This window comes from Hylobates moloch, unplaced genomic scaffold, assembly GCF_009828535.3.
Source record: "Hylobates moloch isolate HMO894 unplaced genomic scaffold, HMol_V3 SCAFFOLD_20, whole genome shotgun sequence".
In the NCBI taxonomy this organism is placed as follows: Eukaryota; Metazoa; Chordata; class Mammalia; order Primates; family Hylobatidae; genus Hylobates; species Hylobates moloch.
Genome location: NW_026652295.1, coordinates 11,066,309 through 11,080,596, shown reverse-complemented (window position 1 = coordinate 11,080,596; position 14,288 = coordinate 11,066,309). Strand labels below are relative to the sequence as shown.

Sequence of the window (14,288 nt, the reverse complement as noted above, 5' to 3'; positions counted from 1 at the left end):
TAGAAAACCCTCATAGGTCAGCAAGGGAGAGAAGGCCAGAGGCAGGAAGGAGAAAGTGTGGAAACATCTGTCATGGGATCAGTCATGTGGAAGGTTTGGAACTGTGCCCCTGAGTTTGTGCTTACAGGGTGCTTTCCAGAACCACTATTATCTCCCAGGGAAACCAGCTGCTTACACACTCTGAGCCCTTACTCGACATGAGATATCGGAAAGGAATGGATAGTGCCCTGAGACACAGTTTCCCAAAAGTGAGAGTAGATCCCCTAAACTTCCTCTTTCTTTAAAAGAACAATCTCCTTCCTCCAACTTGGAGCAGCTTTCCAGAGAGCTGCCCATCTGTTTCTGTCTTTAAAACAAGTCTCCATGTGCACCATGTGAAGCCAGGCAGAGAAGCATGGAGGAGAGTGAATTGCAGATTGATGAAGAGGAGGGGCATGGAGGAGATACCAAGCAAAACCCGGGGGCCTTTCCACCTGGCCCCATCTCAGAATGTAGAGCCACAGACCAGTGAGTCTCAAGATGAACAAAGGACAGTCTCTGCTGGCTCCGTATCTTCTGACTTCCTGCAGGGCTGCCAGCTCCTGTTCAGTGGTGCCTTTTCATTGAGTCTACCATTTAGTGACTATAGAGTGGGCACCCATTGATTGTTTCCAAGAGTCATACTTGTTCACAGGCTTTCCTGTAGCCCCCATTTTGCATTGCTGTAAAGAAATATTTGCGACTGGGTAATTTACAAAGAAAAGAGGTTTATCTTGGCTGACACTTCTGCAGGCTGTACAGGAAGCATGCTGCTAGCATCTGCCTGGTTTCTGGTGAGGACCTCAGGAAGATTTTACTCATGGCAGAAGGCAAGGGAGATGTCATGTTGTATGGCAAGAGAGGAAGAGAGGCAAGAGAGAGGGGAGGAGATGCCAGGCTCTTTTTAAGAACCAGATCTCATGGGAACTAAGAGTGAGAACTCACTCATTACTCAAACACACCAAGCTGTTCATAGGGGATCCACCCCCATGACCGAAGCACCTCCCACTGGGCCCCATCTTCAACACCGAGGATCAAATTTCAACATGAGATTTGGAGGGGACAAATATCCAAAGTATATTGACCCCCAACACCCATTTTCAAGCTTTGGGGTACCATTTACAGCTGTGAGAAAGCCTTAAGGTCACCAGCTGGAAGTGGGGTTGATTCTGCAACCCTGCCATCCTGGACGCAGCCTGCTATGTGGGTGCTGGAGTCCAGTGAAGCAAGTCTGGGTTGACTTCCCAGGCTGTGCAGAAGACCTCTCTTCCTTTTCTGCCCCACTTTGTTTCATTGACTCGTTCATTAATGTCACTGATGTTAAGTGGCCAGAATAGGTCAAACACTGTGGTAGGCACTAGAGAGAAAATGGTGACCCTAAGCCTTGAGCTGCTTCCATCTCTGGAAGACTTTGGTCAGTATTAGGCAAATGTAGCAGTGTTATGTCATGATGCGAATGAGCACAGGAGCCTTCAGTTCTGCCAAGAAAGGGCACCTGCTGGAGTTTCAGGATTCAGCTAAGGACGACTGAGCCCTGTAAGGTGATGTGAAGGCCAAGGGGGCTGAGGGAGAGAGGGACAGGTGAGTGCTGTATCCACAGTGAGAGAGGAAACCTGGTCTTCAGGTGGGAGTGCAGAGTAATCAGAGGGAGGACACGGGAAGAAAGACAGATCCCTGGGACCTCTGCAGACCACATTAAGGACTTGATCCTACAGTGGACAGGTGCACAAGAAAAACAGTCAAAATGTGTGTTAAGGAGAGGCTAGAGGGGAGTCCTGAAAAAATAAATGAGAGCTTTGCCCTCAAAGAGTTTATCATCTCTTTGAGAAAAGGAAGGGGAAAAAAAACACATGAAATTGACACTGTAAAAAACAAAATGGAATATTGTTAAGCACTGAAGCATTGAGTGCAGACCAAAGGGGCTGCAGAACAGAGAGAAGACTGAGCATCCCTTGAGAAGGTAGGACGGGCCACAGCCTCGCAAATACAGAAGGGCTGGGGATGGTTTCCTTGGTGAGGCTTCTTATTTGCAATAAAAGGGTTCAATATTAGCATTGACTCTTTTAATTTCTCCAAGTGTTTAGATCTCTTTGTTATCAACAGTGGTAATGCCTGCACTCCAGGCTTTAAACAAAGAATAAAATCCTGGCTGGTGTCCGATTCACGATTGCAACAAAAACAAACACCCATGGGGAAAATGGTACTTCTGGAGTTCCTCTACTGCTCAGATCACATAAGGCTACAAAATTATAAACTATTACCTCCTCACTGGCAGCATCTCCTTTACTTGATTGAGCTTCGTTATTTTGCCTTCAGATATTATCAGTTTATGGAAACTAGACCTCTGAACTGTTTGTTATGGGGACACTGTTGAGGTCACTATGAGGCTTAGTCCCGCTAAAATGAAAATGCAATGGTAGTCATTTCTTTCAGGCCTAATACCTACTGGGAAAACTTTGATTTCTCTGAAAAACAAAAAATAGGAAGTGTGTACATTTCATCTCTATCTTTTTGCTTTATCTGTCTGGGAACATATTGATAAACTTGAATCTCAATAATGGAAGCCCAGTAAGCCTTCTGGTTGGTGTATTTGTGTTTCAGTGTTCTTCTGAGTTCCAATTTTCATCTCTATCTTCTCATGTTAATAAATGGGCTTTTTTAGTAAGGTATCTCAAAGATGTGTCGGGCTAGTTGGGAGAGAAAAAATTAAAGAGTTAAAAAAATGAAAACAGGGAAGAATACTAGAGAAGAAAAATGGGTTGAAACAAAAGGAGAATAAGGAGACTGAGTAGAAGGGAGGGAGCCTGCTGAGATGCTCTGCGATGAGGGAAGGTGCATAGTGGACAGAGGCAATAGAGAGCCACAGAAGGTTTTTGAGCTGGGGAGTAGCCACATTAAAACTTGTCTTTTAGGTTTGCCTGATTGCAATTTCCCAGACTATGCACCTGATTATATGTACCAAAATAGGGAAAAGCTAAGGAAGTGATGCCTGGGAAGATAAAAGAATAAGCAGCTATGGGAAGCATTTTGGTAGAAAAGTGAATGAAGTTCGAGTGTGAGGAGTAAAGGAGTGAGTCAGTACTGACAGCAGGTGTGTAGGGTGTTATTATTGCCAGAGAGAGCTCAATGGAAAGAAGGGATTTGGATACTTTAGAGGGGTGGAGAGAGAGGGGAAGGGGGCAGGAAGAGGCTGATATATTCCTGATTCCTGATTGTAGGGTCCTAAGATCCCATATCTTTTTTTTTTTTTTTTTTTTTTTAAATCTTATCCTTAACTGGATAGAATCCAAATTGCCACGTCTTCACCAGGCTGGATTCCTTCAAAGCCAACTAGTTTTGTAATAGAATGATGCTTTGAGATATTGGTCAAACGACATATTAACCCAAAGGACAGCAGTGTAGTAAGTAAAAGATCCCTTAAAAATTCTCTTCAGAAGATTCATAAAGTTGTCATTTAACCATCTGTTCAAGTCACATAAGAGTTCATAAACAACACTATGCTTTTCCTCCTTGGCCCAGTGGGGCATTCATTTCTTTCCAGATCAGTAAAGACTATTCATGTTTCCCCCAATGTCTTATTATGACAAATTTCAAACATAAAGCAAAGTTGAAAGAATTTTACAGTGAATAGCTGGGTCACCCACCACTTAGATTCCACTGTTAATAGTTTACTGTTTTTGCTTTCTCAAAAATCTCTCCACCTGTGCATCCATTTATTCATCTTGTTTTTGGTGCATTTCAGAGTAAATTGCAAACATGACTACTCTTTGCCATATAACTTGCGTTTGCAGGCTGGGGAACCTGTGTTAGCCCACCTACGTTGACAGTGGAGATCAAAGAGAAGTCAGTGGCTCTTTCTGTGGGTGGTTTATCTCCCCAATCCCTTCCTCCCCACGAATTTTAATCTTGACTCTTTAATGACAGTGGTGTCTAGCCTGTGCACTTGAGTTCCTAGAAAGTAGAAAAGGGAATTTTTACAAACCCAATTCTCTTTAAAAACTTCAGTCTTTGAGACTGAAAAGACTCCTACAGGTAGCGTAGTTGGAAGTTGTTGTTTTTTTTTAAGTCCCACAGAGACATAAGCTCTATAGCCTACGTGCACATTTCCAGATTTCCATATATCAGATTTACTTAAAGCAAAACTGTATCTTTAATGATGTAAGAAACATAGAGAATACAGATGGTCTCTGCTTTCAGATACAAAATGTTCCAAAAAATGTCACAGACCATCACCATTGTCTCTACCTGTAGGGAGTTAGAGGCAGAAATTGTAGCACAGGAAGTTAGTGAGGAAGGAGGTAAAAATGTTTAGCTGGCAAATGGATGGTATTATCAAAACCAGAGATTGCCTTACTGGAATTTACAAAACAACTATTACTGCATGCCTTTATTGCATGCAATTTTCAAGCTTAAGAAATGTGACCCAGCAGTGTAATAATAAGCCTGGATATGATGGCATTCGATTAAGGTTTGTTTTGCCTCCATTTCTATGTCTATTGTATTTACGTTTATGTTTTAATTGATATTTTGGTCATGTGTTTTCCCCAAAGAGATTTTGTGAAGGCTTCCATTTTAAAAAATGATATATTTGACATATTGTAAACAAAAGAAATCCTCCTTAATGTACTCAGAAATGAGATCTTGTTAGTGCACTAAAACTTCACTTAAAAATGTTTATCCGTTAGTACCATAAGCAAACCAAAGGTACTATTGTAGAGACTTGGAGGAAAGGACCTCAGTTTGGGAAGAGCCAATATCAGGAACTAATTCTCAGATCGGAATGTGGCCTGAATAGAGGAGAGGAAGAAAGTATTAAGGCAAATATGCAGCAGGTGATACAGAAACAGCATCTGAAGGAGAAAGCCTCTCGATGACCCATCTGAGAGGGTCAAAGTCAGCTTATTTATCTTGGTCAACTCAAACTCAACACAAGAGATAGTCCAGAAGGGAAATGAAATAGAGGAAAGAAGCAGAGATTATATATTTTTTATGTTATCATCTGATTTTACAATATGTAGGCTCTCTGAATTTTTTTCACTAGAGAAAATTAAGTGCTCTTGGTCCCGCAGGAACCTTAGGATAAGAGTGTGATCAGTCTAGCCTTAAAGATTCAGTCTCTGGAGCTTCCATGACAGTGATAAAGACCTGTTGGATCCATGTGTTATCTCAGTGATTAAGGCTTGCTTCTTTCTCAAGGGTCAGGCAAACTTCATCTTACTGTAAGTTTAGCCTCAAATACAGGGAAATTGTTTAATGGAGCCACTTATCTACCTGTATGGGGTGAGTACAAACAAGTGCTCAAATCATTATCACTATTTTCCATGTTGTCACTCATACAACCTTGTACAAATTTTCCATGGGCTGGTAAATCTTAGTACTTATCTGCAAGGCTATTTTGTAAGCAGAGAATCTAGTGTGATTATTACACTAATACTTAAATCAATACTTCATGCCTGTAGTTCTCACTCCAAGATATTCAGGTGAAAGTTGGCATTTTATGGAGGATGGGGGGGAAGGTATAATTGAGTAGAAAAGGATGGGAGAAGAACATCTCTTTATAACCGTTGCATTTGGAAAGAGACATTTAAAGGAAAATCTACCAAAATGATGACTTTAATGACAAGGAAAGATAGCTCCACTAGATCCCCTCTGTTTACACATGCTATTGTTTCAGCCCATGATGTTTTGTTTACTTTGGAAGGAAATATTTTACCCCCTCTGAGATAATTAATTTTTGTCAGCTTCACTGTTTATAAGGGAAACTGAGAAACTGTTAATTGAAATACAGAGTGAGTCAGTGTTTCCAGTAATTTTTGGCAGCATTCTAATTTGTGTCAATCTCAGCCTAATTATTAGATTTTTTGGAAGCAAAAACATATTTGATTTTTCTCTTACTGAGTTTGTTCTTCCTTTTTTTTGAAATATGTGCTGTCTGACAAAGGTCATATGATTTATGTCAAAGTGAGGTGAAATACCCATACATTTGAAACACCAGAAGGCTTATTGCATCATGTTTAGCTCTTCACTGCAGCTCAATATTTAGAAGGCTCTTTTCCTCATTCCTACCCCCAGCCCCGACCGGAAAATGTGATTCTTGCAAAGACCTTTTAGCTAGGATGAAGTCGAGCTATATGGCCCATCACTAATGACGTCACTGAAGTAAATTTCCCAGAAGCCGTCAGGGAGAATTCATGTGGAAATCCAATTGAATGTCACTTGCAAAGGGCAGGCTCCTGAAAGAGGTGACTAGTCATGCATTCCTGAGTTGTTTGTTATAAAAGCATTAATCACTGTGAACTCATTTACTCCTAACGCGAACACACTACATTATTCCACAGGAATTCTATTCCAAATGATCGTTAATGTAGAGGACGGGAGCTGCTGATTGTGGGCAGGGTTAATAAAATTCGTCAGATCAATGGCCAGTATAATGGGCTTGTTAATGGTTTTTAATAGAGGTTGGATCTCCCTGGCTGCAGCAGAGTGAAGGCTGGGAGAGAGGGGCAGGTGGCTGTATCGGGAGACAGCTCCATCTCCTGCCTGCTGAGGTGGCCTCTGGATGAAGAGAGCATCCCTGTTGGTCACTGAGCATCAGCAGGGCTCCAAGCTGGCCTTGACTGGGAATGCAGGCACCTTGACTGGGAATGTGGGCTGGGGAGGAAGCCCCAGGGACAACCATACTCCAGCAGCTGGCATGCCACAACCTCTTGCAGACCACAGGCCAGAGTTCCTCTAAGCACCTGAAGCCATGGATATCCCAGGCCCTTGCTTGCACCCCACCCTGGGCCCACCGATGAGACGAAAGACAACAGTCACACTGATAATAGTGACAACCCCAGCAAATGCTCACTGAAGCTCTCCAGGGCCAAAGACTAAGCATATTACACGCACTCACGTCAATCCCCATAGCAGCATCACTAGAGGTATGTACTATTTATTGTCCCCATTTATAACTGGGGAAGCTGAAGTTCAGAGAGATTTGGTCACTAGCCCAGGGTTAGACTAGAAACTGTGTGCCTTTAGATGCCATGCTCTTTTATTAGAGGGAGAGACACAGAAGCTGCAGCCTAAAATCAGACTGAAGAAAGATGCAAGGTGTGACGGGGGCCTGGTAGTCTTTCCATTTGTTTCTCCAACCAGTCAGTATGTTCAGGACCAACCTTGAGCAAATTATGTAAAAGCTGTAGCTTGTCTGCAATGCTGTTCCTCTAGGCATTGTTAGTAAAATTCAGGGTGCCCAGGGCCCTTGAGATGCCCAGGTGCTTTGGGCCACCCCACTGTGGCCTTAACTGGGGCACCCTGAGAGGTCCTCTTCACCCAGTGCTGCCCTGTACTTACAGCTTGGTCCTTCTCAACCTGCTCCTGCCTCACCAAAACTTGACCCATTTCTGGTCATCTGTGGGTCATCACGATATCCGACTGCCGTAGCCAGATCAGCTCGGATGGGAGGAAGCTACTGTTTCCTGGGGATGCCTCCTAAGCACAAGACTTTTGTGAATGACAGCAAAGACTGCCCAGAGCCAGCACCCAGAGTTCCAGCTGCACTGCTGAGCATGGGAATGCAATGACATGCCCGAGCTCCAGAGACTGCCCTAACTGAGGGGCCAACACAGCTGCCTTGGGGCTGAGGAACAAGATGGGGCGGGGGCTTGCAGGTGGAGACTGTGGGTGAAAGAGGCAGCCACGAGCTGAGGAAATTGGCAAGCAGGAGTGAAGGAGGAATGATAGCTGGAACTACAAAAAATGCAAAATACTAGCACTACTAGATGTTTCCAGTAAGCTCAGAGGATGGCAAAAGGACTTCATAAATGTTATCAATAAATGAAAAGACGTGGCACACCTACTCCAGTGACCTTTCCCAGGTCAGCTTCTATAACCAAGATGGGAGCGGGCTGCAGCAGTCCTTGCACCTGAAAACGCCACCATTCCTAAAGTTATTTCCTTGATTATGTCATTTAAAAAAATCTACCGTTAAGGGTTTGGAGGATGTAAGAAAACAGATGGTTATAAGGAGGGGGTGATGCAGGGAAGGAGGGGGAGGACATAGGGGTTTCAGAGGGAGGCTCACGCATACCCCACACACTTACCACCCTCAGCAGGACTGAGCTCAGTTACACCATGCTAAATGCAACAAGAAACGCAGAAATGGGTGGAACGTGTTCTCCGGCCCCCTTGAGCGTACAAATATACACCATAAGTGCTAGACTACATGGCACAGGATATAAATGCAGTCGAGTTGAGTGAGAGAAATTAGCAAGAGGAAAATTCAGAGACGGCGTCATGGAAGATTGCACTGGCTGCAAAGAACATAGAGAATTTGAATCGCAGGGAGAGAAGGCACAGTCCACGCAGGGAGAGGAAGCAGGGACAGGAGGCTGGAAGTGCGAGCGAGCATGCTGAGCACAACGAAGGGTGAAGGAGACAGCCTCGGTCTAACAGAGGAGGGGTGGGTGTGTGTATGTGTGCACAAATGCATGAATGTGTGTGAGAGTATGCAAGAGTATGGATGTGTGCATGTGCATATGTGTGCACAAATGTGTGTGAGAATATGCCGAAGTGTATATGAGTGTGCGTGTTTGCACAAATGTGTGAATATCTGTGAGAGTATGCATGACCGTGTGTGTGTGCGTGGATGTGCATGACTGTATGTATGCGTGAGTGTGAGTGTGCATGTTTGTGCATGAATGTGTGAATGTGAGAGTATGCATGAGTGTGTGTGCATGTGTGTGTGTGTGTGTGTTTTAGGAGAGGGCCAGGCACGGTGGCTTATGCCAAGCTGCCAAGCCAGCACTTTGGGAGGCCAAGGCGGGCAGATCACTTGAGGTCAGGAATTAGCCGGGCTTGGTGGCACATGCCTGTAATCCCAGCTACTCAGGAGGCTGAGGCAGGAGAATCGCTTGAACCCGGGAGGCAGAGGCTGCAGTGAGCCGAGATTGCGCCACTGCACTCCAGCCTGAGTGAGTGACAGAGCAAGACTGCATCTCCACCCCGCCATGGCCCGCAAAAAAAAGTGGGGAGAGGAGAGCAGTGGGCAATAAGCAGGACTGGAGAGAGGGTGACATACATTGCAAAGACCTTGTTAGCCAGACAGAGGAGTCTGGACTAATGTGGTAGGCAAGAGGGAGCCCCTGTAGGTCCTTGGGCATCTAGGGAGCATGACCTGGAAAGCTTCATCTAGCAGTGTGTAAGAGGTAGACTGGAAGGGGAACAGAGAATTATGGGCACTGTAGGCACCCCAGACACCCTGCCATTCTGATTTGCCATTTTCTCTCCTCCAGCACACTTTCATATTCCCCATCACATTGGCTGAATTCATCCTCAGGCCTCACTCCTATCCATCAAAGAAGACAGGACTCACCTTGCTGGCTGCTGCCAGCATTGCTTACATCAGCCGGTAAGAATTACATGGAGAAAGTCAACTTAGGCTTGTCATTCAAGACCCTGAGGGAAGTTCCAGAAATGTGTACTGTTCTGTCAGAATCCCTTTATCTTGGTTTAATAAGGATTTAATCATGTTTACATTTCCAGGTAAGAAGCATTCTTATTGTTTGATTTTAATGCTCATGGAAACCTCCCAAGCACAGAAACATGTAGGTGTGCACACACATACACAGCAAGTCACAATTTCCCCTCTTTCTCTCTCGTGAAGAATCATTGCAAAGCCACACATCTTGCTTTCCCCAAAAAATGTTGCTCCTTGGTTCTATCTTCAATGAACATGTTTGAATGGCTGAGGGATCTGAGGCATCTAACTACATTCTACCTAAAAAGGCATTTAATGGGCAGAGCATGCTAGGTTTGTCCACTCCTGTTGCCTGTTTCATTATGGGCTTATTTGCATCAGCAGCTGGCATCAGAGCTCCTAGAAGGCATTTGGGCAATTGCATGGGAGATGATTTCAGTAGCTGGCCTAGATTTCGTCATTCAACCACCTGGCAACACTCATTTTCAGAAACGCTGCCCAGTAGTCTATAATCAAGGGAACGTGCTTGGCCTTTCACCCAGTGACTGAGAAACTTTTCTTCCATTCTATAACCTTCTCATCTAGCACCATGCTTTTGTTCCTTCTGAAAGAAAGAGGCTTGCTGAACACAAGACCTGCAGATTGGAAGCTAATCAGTGTTCCTTCTCTAGACTCACACAAGCTATTCATGTGTGGCAATCTGGACAACCCTCCGATCCCTATATGCGGGGAAGTTTAGTTCAGTTCAGTGCTGTGTCAGGGATGGAAGCAGAGAGAGGGAGAGGGAGAGGGAGAGAGAGACAGTATTCCAAAGAACTTGGGCTCTAGCAGTGCCTGTTTTATGGACTCGACCAGCCCCTGTCTTAGAGCAAATAAACTTGGTGCCCAGACCTCATCTGCTGTTTTCTCCCTAGCCCTTCCTTCCCTTTTGTGGTGTCTACCCCTCCTACCTTTCTGTGCCCCTCTTTCCCTGAGTACCCAAATCTTTCTTCTCCCATCTTGAAGAAAGCACTTGCTCAATAAATCTACCCCCAGACTCCGGTGCTCTATATTGTTCTTCAGCCTCTGAAGCCTTTACATTTTAACAAAGGAACTTTCAGAGAACAAGGCTTAAGCCTGGGACCTACTGACAGTTGATATCTGGAGCGCTCTGTTGAAAAGGATTCTGAGGCATTACCAAGAAAGAGTTGTGTGATTATGAGGCAATGACTTTCAATAGCATGACAGTAGACAGTGGTGAGATATATGCTATGTGTTTGCCATATCTGGCTTAACACAAAGGAATATATATCCCTAAAGACAGAGTATTTGGGACCTGGATTGGGGTAAAAGTATAGACACATAAAGATTTTGTTGTTGTTCTTGCATGTGTTGAAGAGAAGCTAGCTGATTCTACACATGAATTTGTACGCTGTATTTTTTTTGGTGGTCTTTAACTTACTCTTTTATTGCCAAGTGTAAATCTTGTAGTTCATATACATGTTATTATTACCTTTTACTTACTAATGTCTTCTACCTAAGGACTTGCAAGTTGATTATCAGTTCACATATCTGACCCTTGTTGTTCTTTTCCTTTTTGAGGACCAAGAAGATAAAAAGCACCCAAGGCCACTGCTGTTATTCGGGAAAATTGCAGTGGCTATAAAAATGAGAAGTAGTAGCCAGGAGGTTGGTTTGTCAGTACCTGGGCGGGTGTCCCCATGATGCAGGTAATTAGGATGTTGGAGAAAGAAACGCGACAAGATGGGAGCCAGATACAAGTGCATCCTTTATCCATTCAGTGGTTCACCAGCGCCAGGCACTGCGCTAAAATCCGGAGGATCCAGTGAAGTTCAGGAAACCCGCTACCTTTAGAGGCTGTCGGGGAAAGAGGAGCATAACAGACAGTGGGAGACAGGGTGATAGGACTGTAATAGGCATAAGCCCAGGATGCTGTGGGCACACAGAGAGATGTGCAGGACTGGCTTCTTAAAGGGAAGCACTGTCGAAGCTGAGGCCCAAGGAATGAGTAAGAATAGGTCAAAAGAGACATGGAAAAGACCTTCAGGCAGAAGAAACAGCATCTGCAAAGGGCTGGAGGAGCTGAGGGTATGGCTGAATTGGAGGACAGGATAAAGCCAGGTCGTAAATCCACATCAGTGAGTTTGGACTTTTAAACCAAGTGCTTTTCTGTAGAAAAGCGTTATAATCAGAGGAATGAAATGATGTGATTTATGTAAGAAAGCTGATTAGAAAAACGATTCTGGCTGAAGTGTGGACATCAGACTGAAGAGGAACAAGACAGGTAGACCAGTTGGTGGCATTGCTGGTAACTCAGGGGAGTTGATGTTAGCCAACCGATGACATCAATCAATCCACAAATAAAATCAGAGAGTGTGAACAATGAGAGGTGACTTAGAGATGACTTAGCATTGGAAAACTAAATCTCCAGTAGGGTAGATGACATGCCCATGGTCATATGGCAGAGGTGGGATGGAGATGCAAAGCTGGTACTTGAGCCAACTAAAACTGAGGTCTTCTCTTTCCAAATCCAGTTGTCTTTCCACTGTGTTTACATGGCCAGGTATTTGTTCAATTCCCAATGTGTGCAAAACCATTCAGCTAAATGCTGGATGGATGGGCATGCACAAAGCTTGACCTAGCTCTGCACTCTGAAATCTTTCACATGTTGTTCCCAGCTCTGTGTGCTTGCATTAGACATTAAAGTACTAGTAATGAAGGGAGTGGAAGGAACGGATGGAGACCTGTCACCAGCAGGAACGTGACTGGGTGGGCCCCAGTGCCCAGTGGGGAGCTGAGGTGGTTTGGGATTTCATCCTTCATGGGAAATACTAAGTTGGTATTTGGTCCATTAAGCCCCATTTTTGCTAGAACAAATAAAATATAGACACTTAAAGGAGGGCGTCTGATGTGATCCTGTTGATGGAAGCATCTCTATTTCTGTTCACGCCCCGGTTAGAGGAGCTCAGACTCTTTGGTGCCTGCCATCCCCACCCTTACGCAGTTTCCAGGGCCCCTGGCTCCTCACAGCCACAGATGGCCATGAAGTTCTACAAACTGCGGATACCCGTGGAGACGTTTTAGGGAAGTGGCTATGGGCCCACTGTCAGATGTGCCAGTTTGGACGGTCAAATGGGGAAATGGCATAACACGAATGAGGTAAAGAGCATGGGCTCGGGCCAGAGGGAGCGTGAGAAACGAACATGAGTCAGGAGAACGGCACTGAAGCTAAGCTGGAGAAGCATTTCACTGCCGAAACCGTGTTCAAACGACCTAAAAATAGTCCCTGAGACCGTGGGGACCGCCTTACATGTGGTGGTTGCTTTTAGTTATTTTTCAGATTGCAAAATTGAAGAGCTCTCCCCTAAGTGGGAAAATAAAGCTTTGCAAAATAGTAATGACTGCAAATCTTTCATTTCCTTTGGAAAGCATTAGTCACCTTTAAATATGGTAGCTCACTTATTCCTCCCTTCTCTCTTACCCCAAAACACCTCACCTAGTTCTCCCTGAGGCAGTGGTGAGGAGCAAAAAAATACAAATGTTCCTTCTGCTGGTTTTTATTCATTCTTTTATGGAATAAATATTTTCCCTAACACATGGTTGGTCCTACCGAGAAAAGCAATGTTATATAAGGCCAAGCTTCAGCCTGCAGGGGGTTTATCCTTAATAAGTGGAGACGACCCATGCATACAAATTATAAGTATGGAAGATAGAAAGTGGTAAAACCTCATAAAAAAACACGAGGAGCCACAGAAAAGGAAGAGTTTGCATCCAGCTGAGCGGTGTGGGAAGGGCGCCGTGGAAGGCATGCACTGGACCTGAGCCCTGCAGCGCAGGCAGGATTGGAGCTAGAAAAAATGAGAGAAAGTAAACAAAAGGAGCACAGTCCCAAGGCCAGGAGAGTGCAGAAAGCGTGAGAGCAGGCGTCAGTAATTCTCTTTGCTGGACCTGTTTGTGAAACAGACTAATGAGAACTATCCCTGGAACTACCCACTCGTGGAGGCTTGCAGATGGCAGACTAGAGGAGGCTGGACATAGTACAGAAAATGGGAGCATTTGTTGTTGCTGTTGTTTGTTTGTTTGTTTGTTTGAGTGGAAGCAAGGGTGAGCAGTATTTGTAACTTGGCCAGCAAATTATGCTTTAAAATGTCATTCTTGACAATAGTGCTTCAAATAAGTTGGAGTGACAAGAGATAGGAAACAAAATTAAATATAAACCAATATAAAAATAAAAACTAGCCAGCACATTATGTACTTTGATCACAAGGTCTTATTTTTTATGTATGGTTATTTCACAGTTCCAGTGATATCCCCAAGCACCCTTTTGCCTCGGAGGTCTTGGTCCAATTTTCCAAGGAGTTCCAATATTCTGCTGAGTGCTCACACATGCCCCTGTTGTGCACTGCACAACCCATGCTGCACACTGTTCTGAGCATTGTTCTTACACACAGATAGCAAAACCACAATCCCCACTGGGCCCAACATCCCCACCTGGCACAGTGTTAAGGGTTAGCACACCATGCCCACTGCTGATGCCAACAGTGTCATTTACCCATCAGCCCCCTGTGTTGGTAGAATTAACAATGTTACTCGCCACAGCAACCACCCCAGCTGGCCTGGAGTGCATCATCACACTGCTCTCGGTAGACCAGAAACCTACTGATGCTGCAGGTGTCTCTGCTAGTGTGTAAGGTATTGCATGCCCAGTACAAGCACTGCACAGATATACAGCTATCACCCAGCCTTGGGGCAGATGCTCGTAACGTCGCTTCCCCAAAGTAGTTCCTATGAGGCAAGAGAGAGAATT

The 14,288-nt window shown here is 44.6% G+C and overlaps 1 protein-coding gene across 3 annotated transcripts in view; it reads left to right on the top strand.

Moving 5' to 3' along the window:
- The window catches only part of ADTRP (androgen dependent TFPI regulating protein), a 72,155-nt gene that overhangs the window by 41,481 nt on the left and 16,386 nt on the right, over window positions 1-14,288 (top strand). For all 3 annotated transcript variants that reach the window (XM_032140397.2, XM_058432347.1, XM_058432346.1), the window contains one exon: window positions 9,297-9,412. In XM_032140397.2, the coding sequence (XP_031996288.1) occupies window positions 9,297-9,412 (116 nt within the window). The remainder of the gene's footprint in view (window positions 1-9,296; window positions 9,413-14,288) is intronic.